The sequence below is a fragment of the Thunnus maccoyii genome, chromosome 2 (assembly GCF_910596095.1).
Source record: "Thunnus maccoyii chromosome 2, fThuMac1.1, whole genome shotgun sequence".
In the NCBI taxonomy this organism is placed as follows: domain Eukaryota; kingdom Metazoa; phylum Chordata; class Actinopteri; order Scombriformes; family Scombridae; genus Thunnus; species Thunnus maccoyii.
The window spans coordinates 16947892-16967747 of record NC_056534.1 but is presented as its reverse complement, the minus strand read 5'-3'; the positions used below and the strand labels follow the sequence as shown (position 1 = coordinate 16967747).

At 36.4% G+C, this 19856-nt stretch overlaps 1 protein-coding gene across 1 annotated transcript; it reads right to left on the bottom strand.

Annotated features, from left to right (window-relative positions):
* Positions 1 to 13: 13 nt before the first annotated feature.
* Positions 14 to 18272, bottom strand: gucy1b1 (guanylate cyclase 1 soluble subunit beta 1). Its single transcript, XM_042396133.1, has 13 exons — positions 18158 to 18272; positions 17768 to 17841; positions 14067 to 14167; positions 13680 to 13798; positions 12469 to 12666; positions 11069 to 11299; positions 10801 to 10917; positions 9869 to 10002; positions 7802 to 7999; positions 5441 to 5678; positions 4610 to 4750; positions 2049 to 2203; positions 14 to 1713 (listed from the first exon to the last, which is right to left on the bottom strand). Exons 1-13 carry the CDS (start codon positions 18158 to 18160, stop codon positions 1575 to 1577), a joined length of 1848 nt encoding a protein of 615 aa, XP_042252067.1. The 5' UTR covers positions 18161 to 18272; the 3' UTR covers positions 14 to 1574.
* Positions 18273 to 19856: the final 1584 nt, after the last annotated feature.

Sequence of the window (19856 nt, the reverse complement as noted above, 5' to 3'; positions counted from 1 at the left end):
AGGCATCCAACACTTCTCAAGACTTTTTATTAGTTGACCTCCAAAACAGAAACATTATTCAAATAAAAACAATCATGTCTTACAAGCACAGAAATGCACTCCTACGGGACAAGAGGCACCTGTTTATGTCTGCATGGATCTGGATTGATTGCTAGGTTGTTATCTGAGGTGTAACAATAGTGAATATGGAAAAACATGGTGAAAAAAAAGGACAATACATACAGTATACTCATGAGAAATGAATCCAACGCATACAATACATGTTTTAGTTTAGTTATAAACATGATGGAGGCACATACATTAGTTTCATCCATAATAAAATTTATTTTTCACTGTATATTCTGTTTTCTAAAGGTCATAGCTACATTTTATAATATAGAGGTCTTATCACAAAATAAATACCAAATAACAATAAATATGTCATTTTTTAAGAATATCTCAGCATTTAACAGTAGAATTCAAAACAGTATTCAATGTTATTTTCATGGATAATAAGTAGAGAGGTGCGGTGTGTATATTAAATAAAGTCATGTATAGTGCTCTATAGTGGGACTGCTTTAATATTTCAGTGACATATGTGATGAAAGAGATTTGCTTATGGCTCAAACACTACATCACTTGTGACTTTTTAAAAAATAACTGAACATCAAATACATCTTTGAATTGAAATAGATCAAACTAGTTAGCACAGTAACTTTCGTGCCAAAGAGCTGATGAACACGGTGATCTATATAAATACACATAGGTATAATATTTAAATTCATTTTTCTAAAGGGATCTGTAGGACTAATACAATCCGCACAATCACTGGAGGGAGCCGGCAGAGCTGCGTTCGCTCTGGTGCAGCTGAATTCAATATTTTATGATGTCACCTTGATGCCAGTGTAACATATTCAGTGTAAAACCTCTTAACTCTCATATCCAATGAACAAAAATGGGTCCCACAAAAATAGTGACAGTAATGATTTGGACAGAAACATGATATAAAGACAGTAGGGATTTTACCCAAATCTGTTTGATTTAATTTTATCGTTACTCACTAAAAGTGAAAATGACAATTATTAAAACATATCTCATTTATCTAAACCTACATTAGTATTTTTTGGCACACAGAGTGAAGACTATCAATTCTCAGCATTTTTGGCAGGTACACAGTATATACGACAAAAATAGCAACTAAAAACGCTGAAGTTAAACAGAAAATGTTCTAATCATCTAAATCTGTTCAGTGATGTTATATAAAATAACTACGTGAGAATAATTTGTCAAAAAATGTATCAAATTTAAGTGTACCTTACAGTATATCACTAACCTCAACTATTCATGAAACACTGCACTTTGTGTGTGTGCTAAAAAAATATATAGTGAGGCCAGAAACAAAGATTAATACAACAGATTCAGATACACTTTGAATCGAGTTCATGTGGTTCATCATATTAAAAATATCTGCATGTTTGTGGATAGATAATCACTTTTTTTATTCCACTTGATCCTCCTCATCCCTGTGTCAAAATACTGAACTTCCGCTAGATGACACTTGTGGTGTTTTAGAGTTGAATCGGGATAGTTAAGCTTTAACTGAGGTTGACTGTGTCAGTGGGCTTCCTGGACAGAAACCACACCTTCATCGGTTCCTTCTTTCCTTTCATGGTGACGGGGCCTCGATACTCCAGATGAAACTGAGGGTCGGCGTTCTCAGCTGACTGCAAACACCTGGAACACAACGTCAACACAAATCACTTGGCTTGTATAATCTTTTATCTTATTTTCACTACATCTTTGGTAAGAAAGAACCATAAATAAGTATATCTTTCTGTCCTTGTATAGACCTCCTGGTTTATGCTATAAATGGATTCCAACTCGTCCTTCATGTCTATTTCTGGTATTTTCTTATCATCTTACAAATCCTTTTTAATACCGTTTAACCAAGTTGCAAAGCTCCTTTCAAACCCGCCTTGTTTCTTTACTGCCAGTGATAAAAATCCAAACATAACTTCAAAAGAATCAAGTATAGCAAAGAAATCAAATAAGGAGGCACTTGTTCTTACCGGTAAGTATACTCTGAGACATTTATTTTCCCCTTTTCACCAGTAGTTTCTGTACGACTTGTGAGGTTGACTGTATTTCCAAAGAGGCAGTATCTGGGCATCCTCTGGCCAATCACCCCAGTCACCACCTCTCCTGTGTGGATCCCAATAGTAATCTGGAAAGAAAGGAGGATAAAAAAGGACACCCCTTACACAATCCACTGTGATTCCACTCTGCTTATCACTTAACTCAACTGCAAATATATATAATCAATATTTTCCCACTTCTTGCTCATTACTGGCAAACCAAGTTTGAATATTTATTATCAAACAGATCTCCACAACTCTGATCATTTTTCAAACACACACATCTGCTGTAAATGAATTACTGAAAGCAGCAAATGATGACACCTGGACAGCCTCTATGATTTATCCATTACAAAATTATGTTGGCAATAAGTTTGAGTCTGAAAAGAAAATCTTGTTTACATGTTAAATCAAGGACTGGGTGATGATTTGTGCTCTACAGAGAGAGGGATAAAAAATTGCAAGCAGCTATCCAGCTGAATGCTTTTCTTAGTGTGTTGGCACAAAATCTTACAGCTATCGACTGGAAAGGTGTAACTTATGGTGGGTGGATATAAAGTTAAGTTTGCCAGAAATCACATCATGCACAAAATTAGATATATATGTTTTTTTTAGGTTTGCAATAAAGTAACAATTCCAAAAGGAGTCCTGAGCAATCTACAGACTAATATTTAGACTTGATCTTGCAGGCTCTTCAGCGCTTGTTGTCTTCAGGGCATGAACACGCTGTGAGTGTCTGGGACAAATGAGAATCTATTTTTAGCTGCAGGATCGTGAGATGATTTGAGTCTGTTTCTGCTACTAAACCGGACTCCTCTTCAGCCCATGCCATGTCCCAAAATAAACAGCCTTTTGTTAACCAGACATGATTTTCCAAAGTTAAGGCTCAACAGTCATTGATACAATAACAATCTCCAACAGTCAGTCAAACAAATGTCTGCTGTCTTTTATCCAACTTTTCACTGCATATGACTTCAGTGTGGAAATATGTCCATATGCACAGATATAATCAATCATATAATCAATTAGCAGATTATATTAGGTTAGCAATATTTTTCAACTGCAGCAGAGGTCTGAGACTCAACACTTTGACTTGTGTATTTACAAAACAATATTAGAAAACTAACTAAGCTAGCTAAAAAATAAAAAAACGTCTGTGCCAAAATAACAGACACATCCCTAAAAAGCAAAATAATTAAATATGTGAAGAGGAACAGTCTGAAAATCATGACTGCATGTGCCAAACACACACAAACAGCATCACCCAACAGAAACTAGGCAACAGGGATAAAAAAAAACTCATATAATATACACAAAACTTTGACTGATATGACCTCCATATATATGAAGATTTCATTGTGTGTTTTTTTTCTTTGAGATTATTCATATAATTACTGAAACTTGTAGTTAATTTTGTGATGTTGCAGACTTTTGCTGCCTCAGTTCATTTTACATTCATAATTTTCAGCCACCCTTTTTATTTCTCATTTTTTATTCTTATTTTTGGGCATCATTAATATATGATATCACCAGCTGCGCTTTATCACCTGCTAGCGATGAACTTCACTGACAGAACATAAAGCGTGGGATGTTCATGCTAATCAGCCCTGATTATGAAGGTACCCCGACCAACCGGTAGCAGTAGCTGGTGCAGCAATGAGGGCGAGAACCTTCACCGTCTTCTCACCTACAAACACTTTTGGAATCTATGAACAAGCCAGACGTCCTGCTATAGACCAATGAACCCGTGTCACTGTCAGCACCCTTTTCGAAACTCAACTAATCACACTTAGGACCAAATTCTCTTCATTGGGGGTTATGTTGAGGAGACAACAGTACTGCAAGCTCCACTCAATCCAGAATCCAGAATATTGAAGCAACTTTCCCTCAAGTTAGTTATCAGTTATTTCTACAATGACAAAATACTGAACTATTATATATTTAAGCCCTACCAATAAAAATGCAAATATTAGCTTATTGCAGATATCTTAGTACTGCTGTATGTATGTCTGCTGGTAATGAAGAGGAAATTGCAGACATGTCAAACATATGACTGATATTACACAGTTTTCCAACAGAGAGCATTGACAAGTTTATTTTTCAACTGTCAAATGTCTCTCTAAATATATATGTCTTGGTCACAATTCTTTAATAACTAAATTTAATAAATTCTTATCAAAAATGTTTGTTTAAGTTATGTATTTATGTGAAAAATCAATATCAGCCAATATATACAGATTTTCATTATCTGTATTTAACTCAAACTTCAGTATTGGTCGGGCTTTTTTAGATGCAGCATAATATGCTAGAACATCTCTTTTAGGTTTGTTAGTCAGTTAAGATCAGATTTGAACAATCAATCTAATCTACAAATAAAAATGTAAGAATTTAGCTTTACAGCTTGATGTTGCACATCATTTATCATACAATATTTTTATTATTTTTTGCTATGAATAACTGAAAATATTTTCTAAGGCCACAGATTCATATCACACCTGTACAGGTTCACCATCCACTTTGACTTGTCCAGCAATCTCCATCATATCAAGAGCGAGGTGGCAGATTGACTTGGCGTGGTGTGTGCATGGCTCTGGCAGGCCGCTCACTGTCATGTACTTATCACCAACTGTTTCCACCTGTATAAAGAAAAGCATCACATGAGCAACACCATAACCCATTTTGTTTTTGATTCATGTAAAATCATGCGATCCCACTGTGCAACAAAGTCTTTTTTTTTAAATACACCGTGCAGCCAGAAATAAACTGAAACACCCCGAGATAAACACTTAAACACTTACATCAGCTTTAAGGCATTCAGGGCCTCTTTGAGGCCTGCTAAAACCCTGGGACCACCTAGCCATTCAGCTTATAGAGTAAATATTACTTCTTTTGGTGACCCAGTGCCTGAAGTCGATCCCCTGGAAGTGCCGAGGTCTGTTTGACTTCTTAAAGTGCATTCTTGTCTGAAAGCCTGGAGTGTAAATCTGCTGCATGAGGCCTATAAAATAGTGCAGTCCCTCTGTAAAACTACACTGTGTTTAGAACTCAGTGCTGCTCTTCTTATGGTGAAAAACTCAATTGATATAAATACTCTCTAACTGACTTGTATGTGCATAATTGCATAACATTATTCACCAGAGTCACTGGTGCATTCAACCAGCAGAGAACTTGGTAGTTAAAAGCACTCAAATTCTTCATTTTAGATCATACAAATGTGGTCTTTTTTACACTTTGATCGTTATCAAACTGCTGCTTGGATCCCCTCCTTTTTTATTTGTTTACACAAATGCATGATATACTGTCATGGTGAAATTCTTGCTTCCAACCTTGTATACATAAGGGTTCTTCCGAGAGTCTGTCAAGATGTCAAAACGTGTGTAAACATCATTGAGCAGGTTGACTATCTTGATGGCTCCCTCGGCAGAGGCGTGCTTGCTGCAGAAGGCGTTGAATCCGACGATGCCACTGAAGAGGATGGTCAAGTTGTCGTAGCGTTTTGCTGGGACGGGCCGTTTGTGGCGCAGCTCATTGGCGACAGATGGCGGCAGAACGGAATAGAGCAATCTGAAAGGAACAAGAGGAACGAACATTTTGAGCAAAAGTGTAGTTATGTTGTACTGGAGCAGCAGAGTGCTGGACTGGGGCTGCCAGACTGAAGTCCATCCGGTGGATGAGCGTTTTATTTGCTCATCCACCACCTTTTGGCCATTTCTCTATGCAAGCTGCTCTCAGATGGGAGGGTGGTGTTTCTATGGTAACTGGTTAGATCATGGCTGTCTGTTAAAAGCAAAATACCTTCCATGATGCATCATAATTTAAGGACACGATACATACAGATAGCGACCAGCACACAAGAATCTATACATACAAATAGAGTATATTTACCCAGGTGACATATATAGAATATATGTATATCTTTAATGATTCACATACAAGGGTGTTTTTCTCTCAGTGAGATACACACCTGAACAGCAGCAAAAACAGCATAAAGTTAATTCATGTATCTTTTCATTATCAGAAAACACGGTGTTGTATGGATCTGAAAACTCAACGACAGAGCAGCAGCCGTTCTCTTAAATATTTAGAGAGGAGCTGTGAATTCTAATCAATGCTGGGAGCCCGAGGCGCTCTCTGACTGGAGAATGGTGAGAATAATAATATAGGGATCCAACAGCAGAGTGAAAGTCTTTTCCTATGAGAGGATAGGACCGCTACAGCAGAGCCTTAATAAAGACCATGCTCCACCTCCGTGGTCCTCTCCAGCTGTCACCCACTGCTGTGCCAAATTACTATGACAGGCCCTTTTCTGAAAGCCGCAGTCAAGACTAACTGAGTGTTTTCACCATAACAGGGGCTGAAGAGTAGCTTAGGCAAATATCAGCTGCGGTATAACGATAGATTCTGACCCTCAGTGGTCCTACTGTCATGTAACCTCAACATGACTGTATGGGACTGTTGGCGTCTATGTCCTGCTGTATATTTGGTGTTTCTTGTCTCGAGCCCGTCCTTAAAAGGGAATACTTGAAGAGTCTTAAAATAATGAACAATCTTTGCCACTGATTTTGCAGAATGTCAGCAATGTTATGATACATTTTTTAGTGAGAACATACTGACAATTACAGGGCCCTGATATACAATTATACATAATTAAAACTGTAATACAAATTAATTGAGTTTTTCACAGTAACTTATTAGAGGGAAAAGCTTGTAAATACAGCTAAATTTGGATGTGAATAAAAAGCAGTGGTTGTGGGTCGGGATGCCTCCAAGGGGTCACATGATAAATCTAAGGGGGTTACAAGATAATTAATAAATTAGGAAAAAAGAAAAAAACATATTTCTGGTAATTAACACTGTGACATTTTTTTTATCTTATCTTTTTACTTGTTTATCGCTCCACTTTGATGAGGGTTTGAAAATTGCTTTTGCTTTGTTTTAAGAAGTCACAAGCCAAAAAGTTTTGAAACCACTAAAAAGCTCACTTTGACATATTAGTAGTTGTATAAATGCCATAGTTTGAGTGATGTAAAAGTTTAACTTGAAGGTTATTTAAAGATCCCCTCCAGGCATGTTGTGAGATATATAAAAATACTATGCTTGGAATAATAAAAAGTATCTAATATGTGTTTAAGTGTAAAAGTGCAATTATCTCATTAAAAACCTTGAAATTACATTTAATCCTTCACGCTCATTAAAAAAATTCAGAATGCAGAATGCAAATATTGTTCATTTCAAAAGTTTAAATGCTGATACAAGAGCACGATTAGCCTCCAAGCTAGTTGTGATGTCACAAATCATGTTTGTAGTCCCGCCCCTTAAACTGAGATTTTCATTGAGCTCAGAGAAACTTTGCCCTTTCAACAGATGAATGTGAAAACAGCCTTCTAGTGTCAAACCTTCATCGTTCTGCACATTGAAGCTCAAACATCCAAGTGCAGCGACAATAAGCAGAACACATTTTTGACTGGAGGGGGACTTTAAAATACTCACATTGCTGAGGTTGGATCAAATAAATATCTTGTAAGTTTTAGGATTATTTCTTAGGATATTGATTAATATCTCTACTTTACGGTCATTGTCATAAAGCAGTGTTAACTCCTCAATAACTAAAAGTTGAAGGTACAGATCATACATGGGTTTAAGGCTGAATGAACAATTAATAAAAAATCTAAGAAAAAGGGTCCCACCTGTCAGTCTTCTTCTTCTCGTCCTCCAGGGCCCGGAGCGTATGCTGCAGACGATCTGTCAAGATTTCCAGCTCTTGGGTCAACTTGTACTCCTCACGAAACTGCTCACCCAGCAGCACCAGGTCACGTGTGGCATCATGTAGCGGGATGTCGCTCAGGTACAGCCCCCTTCGTGTAAGATCATCCAGGTTCATCACACTGTAAAAGAAACAAAAGGTATTTGATAATGCCTGTGTTACAGTGTGTACAGTGATTTGTGTCTGTGGGTATGAGGAAAACTGAAGACTTGTTCTTGCTCATGTCAGGAAGAATAAATTAAACAGACCATAAAGTATAAACCACCAGTAGTGAGATCACCATCCTCCTTTCAAGGTTGAGCCTACTGTCTCCAGATAAATGTTCCTCTGGTGTGGTGAGGTCATGTTGTCTGTGTGAGTCCTCTCTGGTCAGGTGAATGAACATGCTTCTCTGTTTCAGCCCCTGTTATTTCCTGCTAGGCAGTAACCTTTTGTGAAAATACTGATCTTGTCCTCTGCAAAGTGCCTTCAATCTGAAAGGACAAGATCTCTTGAGCCCTGCTTTCCTGCATCCGATATTTCACTAGATATGTATGATTGGTTACACAACGGTCACAGAGGCTAATGGAGGTCACAACAGAAGAATGAAGGTAATTACCAGCTTGAAGGTTCCTTTGCTTCTCTGTGTTTTTTTTTTCTCTCCGTCCATGTAACTACAAATGTTTTGTTTATAAAAAGCTGAAAGCAAAATACATTTGAGCTTGCTAGTTAGTTAATTGCTTGATTAAATGACTGTGTGATGACAACATAAAATGAATAATCGTATTGGCTTGACTGTGATTATGAACATATTTGAATTAAAAGCAAAACAGTGAAATAGTTTCATGTTAAAATGTTTCCAACAGTTCATCATTTTCTTGCTGTCATTAACAGCAGTTGCAATATTTACATGGACAGAATATTGTATATTCTTTCCTTTAAAAGATGTTTTCATGCATAGAAGATAAATATACTGTTGAAGGATGTTGAAGGAAAAATCTGTTTAAAAGACCAAAACCAACAATGAATTTATCCTACAAGTATTATCTGTGTAGCCAAAGTCTGGCATAGCCAATTTCTCTGAGTCACAGACCTCCATTAAAGGGGCACTCCACCAATTTTACACATAAAGATCATTTTACTAGTCCAGTGGTCCTCAGACCCCAGCCAAAAGGGGAATGATTTATTTTCACTATAATTCCATCCATAAGTAACACAATGACAGAATGTATTTTATGGGTTTCATACACTTTCTGTAATACATCTAAAAGCAAAAATCTTATCAGATGGGGACCCTGGGACAAAATGTTCAAATGGGGGTCAGAGGTCTAATTTGTGTCAGTTTAGGGGTCCTTGACGTGAAAAAGCTTGAGAACCACTGGAATAGTCAGCCTGTGAAAACAGTTGTATAATGTGTTCTTTGGCTCTGGAGGAGCTTTTTTATAAGTCTTAAAAATAACACAGATGATGTCATCAGTGTTATCTCAGGTTGAATTTGAAGAACATGTTATCGAGTTGCATTAGTGGAATTGCAGGATCCAATGTTTTTGGAGCTTAAGACATACTAACTTCATCAAAGTGCAATCCTAAATAGCTGTACTGCCCCTTTAAAAACACATAAATAAAGTTGCACTGAGTGACATGTCTAAATACCATTAGTATAGTGGAACTGAAGGAACAGTAAACAAAAACAACTATAAAAACTATTCAGGTGTTTTGATCAAATGTAGCAAATTATAAAAAGTCCAAAAATGTACTTAAAATTATGGTTTATGTATATTGTGGCCTATATGTATATTATTATCAGATATTTCATTTCCATATACATAAATATAGAAATTGTTGCTCAATTTCATTTATCAAAGTAAATTAACACATTCAGAATTTTGGGACTTTTATCTTCACCAGAAATTTGAGAGTTCCCATTCAGGTCAGTCACTAGTTCTGGGTTTTGGTGTACATATCCAGTCAGTGTTTCTCTCAGGACAGACGGCACAGACTTTAGGTTTACCTGGGTGAGCAAAGAAAAAGGATGTTCTCCGCCTCTGGCAAGTAAATCATCTGTCCTTTCAATCTCAAACAGCTGATCTCCACCCCCGTGAGCTCATCCTCATTCTCTACAGTCTCCACATTCAGCAGGCCCTCCTGTAAGAATTACATCACATTTATGAATATTTCATTATATGTTCTCCTCTAAATCTGCTTCAAAACTGCATCGGCACCAGTTCAGCTCACTCTTTATTCCTAATTCTGTATGTTGTTTTTTTGCTTTAAGTCTTGAATGCATCATCTGCCATCAGGAATAATTAGTTCAGAGTGTATGTGTGTAAGGAAAAATTAAGATTAAATCAACTTTTTTTCTTGTTGCATGGCTTACGTAGCATCTCAGATGTACTTGAATGCTTTTTCAAGGCATTGCAGCTATTATTTTAACACTTAAGCATTTACTGTCCCAAAGTTTCCAGTTGATTTCTAACTATTTGCTTCACCTTTCTTTATTCTCAGTTTTTTATCAGTTTCTTTATTCTCCAAGCACTTTTTGACTATATGGCACAATTACTGTTTTTATTTTTTTCAGACCTCTTGCACTCTCTGCTACAAACTGTAAAATGTTACATCTCAATCTCTTTAATGCATAAATGACTTGTTTTACATACACAGATTACTGTGCAGATGACTGTGAACAGTTTCATTCTCGTCAACTGTGCTGATGAATCCAATATCCAGTCAAATTATTATGCAGCTTCTAAAAATATACGTGAGCTCATCAATATTAATATATGACTATAAACACATTCTGTCATGTACAATCAAAACATGTTTTGATCATATCATCATCTTCTGTGCTTTTTTGCCTCCTGGAAATCTCTGCTAATATAAGAAAAGTAGTAATGTGATTAGCCAACAGTGCTGTAAATTAAATGTAATAAATGTAATATCTACCTTGCTTCGCAGAACGAAGACAGTGTTGATGTGGGAAAGGATACCATGAAAACTGAAGTCAATGTGAGGACGGACCAAAGAAAAAACTGAAGGGAGGATGCAGGCGCCAGGCTGGAGCTGTGGAGGCCAAAATATGCAGCATTTAGTTACAAAACATTAGAAATTATTCCTTTATTAACTATGTATGCAGCATATAATTACAAATCCCATGAAACAGTGTTTGCTGCATATAAAACAGACTTGGGCATGAATGCATGTGTATCCACACCTGGGGCAGGACTCTATAAATGGCATTCCCGCACTGTGTCAGCATCAGGTCTTTGTCAAACATGAGGTGGAACGGAAAGGCCTTGCAAAACGTGTACGGGCTGATCCGAGTCTCCTGCGTGCCGTTCTCCTCAAAGCCGTCCAGATCCTCGTAGAACGCCTCTTCCTCCGAGTCCTTCTCCTCAATCAGGAACTTGATGTGGTCGCACTCCTCGCTTTTCGGTTGGATCATCTGTATTAGATGAAGTTAAATAATTGATGGAGTATTCATGATATTGTTACAAAACTGACCAAAATTAGGTTAAACATTCCTATTTTGTGGCATAAGCTGCAACAATAAGACATCCTTAATAAGATATTTTATCGTCGCAATATTAGTGTCATTAATAATATTGCAATAATAATATTATTAATGTCAGGTCTATTATTAGAATTAGGAGAGTATAAAATGACATTATTCAGTGGGTTTATGGGCATAAGGCATGCTGACGTCAGGCAGCTGTCTCTGCACCCTGTTGCCACAGCAACCGTGGCTAATATTTCCAGAAATTGGGTGTCACATTTGGAGTGTCTGCCATTTTCTGTTCTTTCATTACACACACAATTGCTGAAAAATATTATCCTGTCTGTACAATATGATTAGGTCTGTGGGGTGGGGGAGGGGTGGGGGTGTGTCGCTCGCTTAAGAAATGAAGAGCAAACTCCAGCCAAAGTACAGTAGACGTCTTATAGGAGAATAACATGCTGCAGTTATTGGTATTGATTACAGGCTGTGAACTGTGGGCTGAACATTAACATATAAATAAAAATACAAATGACAGACAGTTTATGATATGTAGCTATTCTTCATATAAGTTGAGTCAAAATGTGATTAGTGTGGTCATTAAAAGAGCCGGTATATACAATTATGGATCCACTCTCAGGATGTATTATCTAATAAACGTGCAGCCAATTTAAAATCAGCCACAGTTAGATGAAGTTAAAATAAAACTGTGGAAGACAGAAAAAAAAAAAAACACCCTGAAAGATTCCCGACATCTCCAAGCTAGAGACTCTATAACTTAGATCTAAAAATATCCTCTGAGTCACAGACATTAGCCAAAAACTCACTGCTGAACTGCAGTCGTCACGGCGCGGCACTGATCCCATTTGGGTATTTTGTAACTTTGTAACTCTGTTGTTTATTCTTCAAATTATAACCTCTTCAATTATATCCTGACACACACACACACACACACAGTCTGACACAAAGCATAACAGGGATTTAAACACTTCACTGAATGTTGTTGCCATAAATTTGAGAGGAACTGGAAAACCGTGAAGTCATCTTCATTCATCATCAGCAGCAGACTGAGCGTTTAGAGCTGCGCAGAAAAAGGGGAACAAAACAGCGAAGCAGACCTTCATCTCTATCTCTGTTCCGTGGATTTGCTGAGCGACTGTTTTAATGATGCCAATCACAATGTCTTGCAGGCCCTCTCTCTCTGAGTAGTAGTGAAGAATCAGATTGTTCCCCTTCTCTGCATCGGTGCAGCGAAACGAAGGAGCCCTCATCCCGGGATAAATGGTACCCAGGTGGTCATGGAGAGCATCCAAATTCTGAAAGTGAGAGTAAATATGAAATATGCAACATCCACTAACAGCAAACTAATTAAATCCTGCTGAGGTGTAATAAATTATATGACGGCACTGTACATTATACATTAAACATTAAAGAGGTACTCCAGATGTTTAGTATTGCACTTCCATAATTATGGAACTTTTGAGAGGCAGATTATGAGATGAATGTTAAAGATTGAAGCAGCAGAGGCCGAGATTTCCTGACTTTCCATAAACCTAACCCCAGTTTGTAACAGAGGCTTTCTGTGAAAACTTTCAAGTCTCCAACTCAAAGCTGAGATGACCTGATGACATCACCAGGGTTAATGTCTCAGACTTAACAAACCTCCTCCCGAGCTACTGAAGACAACTGTTTTCACAGACTGAGTATTAGTGCTCTTTGTGATGAGTAAACTGACCTCTGTGTGCCTTTTAAACATTTCAATTTTAAAGGGGACATGTGCTTTTTCTGGTTTTCTGTTATGATGTCTGATATCTATGCTATTCTATCTTGCTGATGAGCTGACATCAGCTCGTCGTGCATTGGTTTGTATGGTTCACGTTGTCCACTCTAATATTTCGGGTCAGACTTCAGCTCAAACATGTACAAATGTATTTGAAAAGTTGACATTTCAAGCAAAGAATGGGGAAAGTGGTGAAATCCTGCTACTATAGTTTTTTGCATGATTTGCTGACATAGCCTCAGCGGCCGCTGACAGATGAGTGTGATGTAGCTACTGGAAGTTAACCAATCAGAGCAGAGTGGACTCATTTGGAGGGGGGCCTTAAACAGACAGGAGCTAAAACAGCCTGTTTCAGACAGAGGCTGAACTGAGAGGCTGCATGAAAGGCCTGTATAAGATAAATTTTTTTTTTTTAACTGTAAATCATTCCAGTAGAGCCCCAGATTTAAAATAAAGACCTGCAAAATGTGCATGATATGTCCACTTTAAGGTTGGTTTTGGTTAATATTAACATCCAGCTCACTTACATGCAAAGAAGAGAGAGCTTACCTGCAGGAATTCACGAACATTCGATCCCAGCACTCGCAAGATGGTGTCATATCCGGACTCTTGGCAAAATTCGAAAAACATCTTCCCAAACATCTGCAAGATCTCTCCTGCATTAATCTCTAAAATACAGAAAGGAACAATTGTAATTATTAGATTCTGACTTTTAAGCAAATAAATCCTTTAACTGCTCAGAAATATTTCATTTTAAACATCTGAAAATCTGTTGAAAAGGACTGTGTGATATGATTGAAAGCTCCAGATAGGTCAAGAATGAACTGTCAATATAAAGTTGTAATTGTTTTATTAAGTTGTATTTGTATCATATATTTTACCACATATAATGTTTTTTATTTCCAATAATAATAATAAAGAAAAAAAAACACTTACTGAGAACTTTACTTGCAGCGGCGACAAGATCATACGTTTTGCCGTCTTCATATATGATTCTAACGAGGAACTGACCCTCAATATCAAGCTGGGCCTCCCTCCTGAAAACAAAGTGAAGCTGTTATTCATGAGCCACTGTAAATGTCACAGCAGCGAGTAAACAGCCACTGTGGACAACATGTTCAGGCAACCAATACAGTGGCTTTGTCTTTTTGGAATTGCTTTTCTATTGTTGCTTAAATCACAGAGGGACTTCTGTTTACATGAACAATGTAATAACAACTGCTGGGTTTTATTCATGGCCAGTCATTGTGAGCTGTCTTGATTTTTATTACAGTAATATAAAAAAAACGGCTTCCACATTTCTTTGAAGTGATTTGTGTGGTTTCAAACATGCACTGGTGAAGGGTTTAAATGACGCAGGTTTAGATGTACGTAATGCAGGTCCTTTGGTAAAAAAAGCACAGCTCCAAGCTCAGAGTGCACTTTGCTATTTATAAATTTGACAGTCCAATTGTTACAAAACCGTATTTGAACTTAATGAGGTTCTGATTACTACTGTTTAACTGAGAAAACAAAAAATGATTTACAGTGCTGATCAGCAATCAGCGTTTTAACAGAACGTGTAGCAGCTGAAGAAACATACCAAGCCATGAAAGGTTTTGCAAAGAAAATAAGAATTCATTTTAAAATGACTCAACTCATCAAAGTCTAAAAACAGAACAAACGTGATAAATTGTGCATTAAATAACAATGAGTTACATTTGCGAAGATAAGACGCACCAGAGCACAATAAGGTTTTTTGGGTTTTTTTTAAGGCTGGAGAATGACCACTTAGAAAACATTTACACAAGGCAGCTGCTTCGGTTTTGTTTTTCTTTCTTTTCTTTTTTTTCTTTTTCTTTTAGGTCGGGTCAGGAGTAGGGCAGTTAAGACTACAGATGAAAAATAAACTAAGATTGAGCCAAATATTTCAACATGCTGAAAAAATGGCATGTTAACATTATACTGGATGATTGGAATTACATTCATCTTATGTGTTGTAACTGAGAAAAATCTTTGGAGTTACCTAAGAATAAGGCTGATCTGCTTTAAAAGGATTGTTTAATGATACATAATAGGGCTTTAACTAATGATTATTTTCATTATCGATTAATCTGACGATAATTTTCTCAATTAATCAGTCACTTTGTCTATAAAATGTCAGAAAATAGTGAAAAATGCCCATTTTCCCAGAGTTAAAGCTGACATCTCCATATATCTTATTTTGTCTGACTAACAGTCCAAAACCAAAAGATAATCACTTGTATGACAAAGAAAATCATTAAATCATCACATCTGAGAGGCTGAAACTCGCTAGTGTTTGGTATTTTTGCTTAAAAAAAAAGATTAAAAGAATTATTAGATTATCAAAATAGCTGCCAATTAATTTTCTGTTGATCGAGTAATCGATTAATTGTTGAAGCTCTAATACATAGCATCACTGTCCTGTGAAAACCACATATCTCCAAAACCTAATCTTTTCATGGGCTCAGATAAACTGCCCTTTTTTCATATTTATGATAATTTATTTTTCAGATAATCAAAGTGGTTCTTAAATAGGAAATAGAGGAATTTCCTCAACACATAAAGACACACGTTACCCTTTATCTGAAAGATTCAAAATCACCAAATATGGACATGTATGGTTTTCACTGGACAGCAACTATACAGTAGGCTCCACTGGCTGGCAGATTGCCATTAAGATATAACCTACAACTGTAGAAAGATAATGAAGTAAATTTTAGAGCTGCAATGATTAGTCAATTAATCAATTAGTCAATTGACAGAAAATTAATCGTCAACTACTTTGATAATTGTTTTGAGTCATATTTTTTCAAATGATAAACTCTGATTCCAGCTTCATAAATGTGAGCATTTTCTGGTTTCTTTAGTCTTATGACAGTAAACTGAACATCTTTGCATCGTGGACTGTTGGTCGGGATAAAACAAGACATTTGAGGCTTTGGGAAACAGTGATTGACATTTTTCAGCTTTCTGACATTTTTTAGCCCCAACAACAAATAGATTAATCGTGAAAATAACCGACAGATTAATCAATACTGAAAATAAATAAGTAGGTTAATAAGTTAGTTGCAGCCCAGGTAAATTTACTCACATAGTTCACTTAAGCACAACTTTGAGGTACTTCAGGTGCTTTACTTGAGCACCATTTTATGCTGCTTTGTACTTCTACTCCACTACGTTTATGTAACAGCAGTCAAATGGCTCAAGTTAACACTTGTTACATTGCAGATTTTTTTTTTTACATACAAAACATCTGCCCATCTTACTCAGTGTAACACATTGTTACATATTAAGTTACCCAACAATATATAAAGACATAAAAAATAGTTCCACCTCGACCAGCTACAACATTAAAATGCTACATACACATTAAACGTCCAGTGTGTAGAATTTAGTGGCATATGGCGGAACAGATTTGGCAAAAATGGAATATAATATTCATAAGTATGTTTTAATTAGTGTATAATCACCTGAAAATAAGAATTGTTGTGTTTTTGTTACCTTAGAATGAGCCCTTTACATCTTCCATGGAGCCTTTTATGTTTCTACAGTAGCCCAGAACCCAAAAACCAAACATTGGCTTTATAAAGGGTCTTTCGCATTTTTTGAGAGTTTCGCGGCCTCCATAGGTTTTCCTACATGCTTGAATTGGGGGAGGGGGGGTGTATTCAGTTGGTTGCAATCTGTAACCTCACCGCTAGATGTCACTAAATCCTACACACTGGTCCTTCAATACATTAGTAATAATAATCAAATAATAAAAGTAATGATTAGGCTACTTACTTACCCTTACTTCTGATATTTTAAGTACATTTTGCTGATTGTACTTACATACATTTATTTAAGTGAGATTTTTTAATATAGAGCTGCAACTTTTGGTCAATTAATCGATTAGTTGCAAACTACTAAATTAATGGCCAACTATTTTGATAATTGATTCATCTTTTGAGTCATCTTTTAAGAAAAAAAAACATTTTTTCTTCTTAAATGTGAATATTTTCTGGTTTCTTTCTCGATTTCTATGACAGTAAACTGAATATCTTTGGGTTGTGGACAAAACCAGACATCGGAAGATGTCACCTTGGGCTTTGGGAAAAAGTGATGGATATTTTTCACCATTTTTTGACATTTTATGGACCTAAACAACTAATCGAGAGAAGAACTGACAGATTCATCATTAATTAAAATGATAATTAGTTGCAGCCTTAACTTTAAGTACATTTTGCTGATCTTACTTGCATACATACAGTACATTTAAGTGAGTTTTTTGATGCAGGAGTAATAAAACTTAACATCAAATATATATCTTCCAGTCAATATTTCAGCCTACATTCACTGGAGAGATAGAGAAAAAGTGAAGTTACTGTGGGACAGAATTTAAAATGTGATATGTAATTTTTTTTTTGATCAGCCTATTGAGTTTCAGTGTGACCCTGCAGATGAGGATGGTTAATCATTAAAAGCAAACATCTATCCCTGCTGCTAACACACTGGCCATGTGTAAGAGCGGAAAAGGTGCTGCAGGCTGAGCAGTAGGCCTGCCTTGTATCCTTGTTTGTGCTCTGGTTGGTCACAGTGTAACCTATGATACCAACAGGGCCTGAATAGTAAACACACATGATCCACAAACTCACTTGATGTCTTCCCATACTTCCGGCCCGTAATTCCTTAAAACGAGGAGCTCCAGGGCGTGATTCACAAAACCATACTGCAAATTTACGGTAAAAACACGAACATGAATATTAAAACAGACAAATTTTCCCTGAAACATAGAGGTAAGCTTGGCGATCCATGCTAGTTTCACATCACATAACACACGCTCAGAACATATTACATACTTAAAATGTATACACATGCAGTTTTTGTTCACCTGTTAATATGCACAGTACATATTATCAGGGAGATTATCGTATAACAGCCAGAGAGTGGTGTACTAAGCAGGAAATGTCAAACACACTGCGTCGCGCTACAAACAGCTTATTTCACCAGCATTAAAAGATTAAATGAAATCCTAGGGTACGTACCATGATGGCTGCTGCTCTTACTTTCCCTTATTTTTAAGCAAAAGCCGTTGTTTCTGACACAACCGTCATCGTTTTAGTGCAGATGCTGATGACAGCCTCTGCCCCCTCTTTTAGCCTCAGCTGGTGACTGACAGCGAGCCTGTCCAATAGCAGACCAGAGAGGGTCTTACGTAAGCTATTTCTGACCAATGAGAACGACACTACGGTTGTCCAACTGATGCTAGTGGAACTGAAGTCTTCCCATAGTGTCCAGTATTATAGAGCATGTTCTATGAGAATAAGTAATATTATCTGCGTTTTATGACAAGAAGTAGGCTTAACGTGTGTTAAAGAAGTGGTCATTTGTAAAAGTGAATGGGAAAACACATTTCAAAAATAATCTATGCTATTAGATAGGGCTACAACTAATGATTATTTTCATTATCGATTTATCTGTCCATTATTTTCTCGATTAATCGATTAGTTGTTTGGTCCATAAAATGTCAGAAACTGGCGAAAAATGTCGATCACTGTTTCCCAGAGCCCAGGATGATGTCCTCAGATGTCTTGTTTTGTCCACAACCCAAATATATTCAGTTTACTGTCATGGAAGACTAAAGAAACCAGAAAATATTCACATTTGAGAAACTGGAATCAGAGAATTTGGACTTTTTTCTTTTGAAAAAATGGCACAAAATGATAAATCAATCATCAGACTAGCTGGCAACTAATTTAAAAGTTGGCAACTAATCAATTAATCAATTAGGCCTAATCGTTGCAGCTCTACTATCAAATCATTTCAATAATGAAAGTACTAAGGTCCTCAGCAGCAATATCATAAAGTGGAAATGCTGACAAGTTTTACGAGTAAAAGTGGTGCACCTTCCACCAGTGTATATAATATCATATTTGTATTTGTGTCAATAGTAGTGGTGGAAGAAGTACTCATATCATCTACTTAAATAAAAGTAGAAATACTGTTGTCTAAAAATACTCCATTACAAGTAAAAGTCCTGAACTCAAAATGTTACTTAAGTAAGTATTATCAGCAAAATGTACTTAAAAGTATCAACACTGACTGCTTTTTGCTTTATTATTATAGCATATTATATTCTTTGCTTTTTAAAAAATCTCTAACAAATACATGTAAGAGCATTTTAATGTTGTAGTTCATCAATGTGGAGCCAATTTTAGATACTTTGAGTAGACTGATAGCAATAATACTGTATCATATTATATGGGTGTGTCATAGGTTATTTTACAATAGTAATAATTAAAATGTATTTGTCAATATAGCACCATTCAGACACTAAAGCAGCTCAACAGTTAGAATATTCAAATATATTTTTTTATATTTAAAATTTTTAATCTCAATAGTAACTAGGAACTATAAGTGGCAACTAAATGTAGTGAAGTAAAAAGAACCATATTTCCCTCTGAAAGGTAAAACAGAAGTATAAAGTAGTATAAAATGGAAGTACTCAAATAATGTAGAAGTATCTATCGAGTAACAGTACTTAGTTACTTTCCATCACAGGTCAACAGCCCAATTTAACACTGAAAATCTTAATATAAAATATTTCATATACTACAGAGTCAATGACTGAAGTCAGTTTATGTTAATATTTATTGCGCTTTGATTACATTACATTAATGGTTAAAGCACATCATTATGAGTGATAGGAGAACATTCATTGTATTCTTGTTGTGTCATATCCCC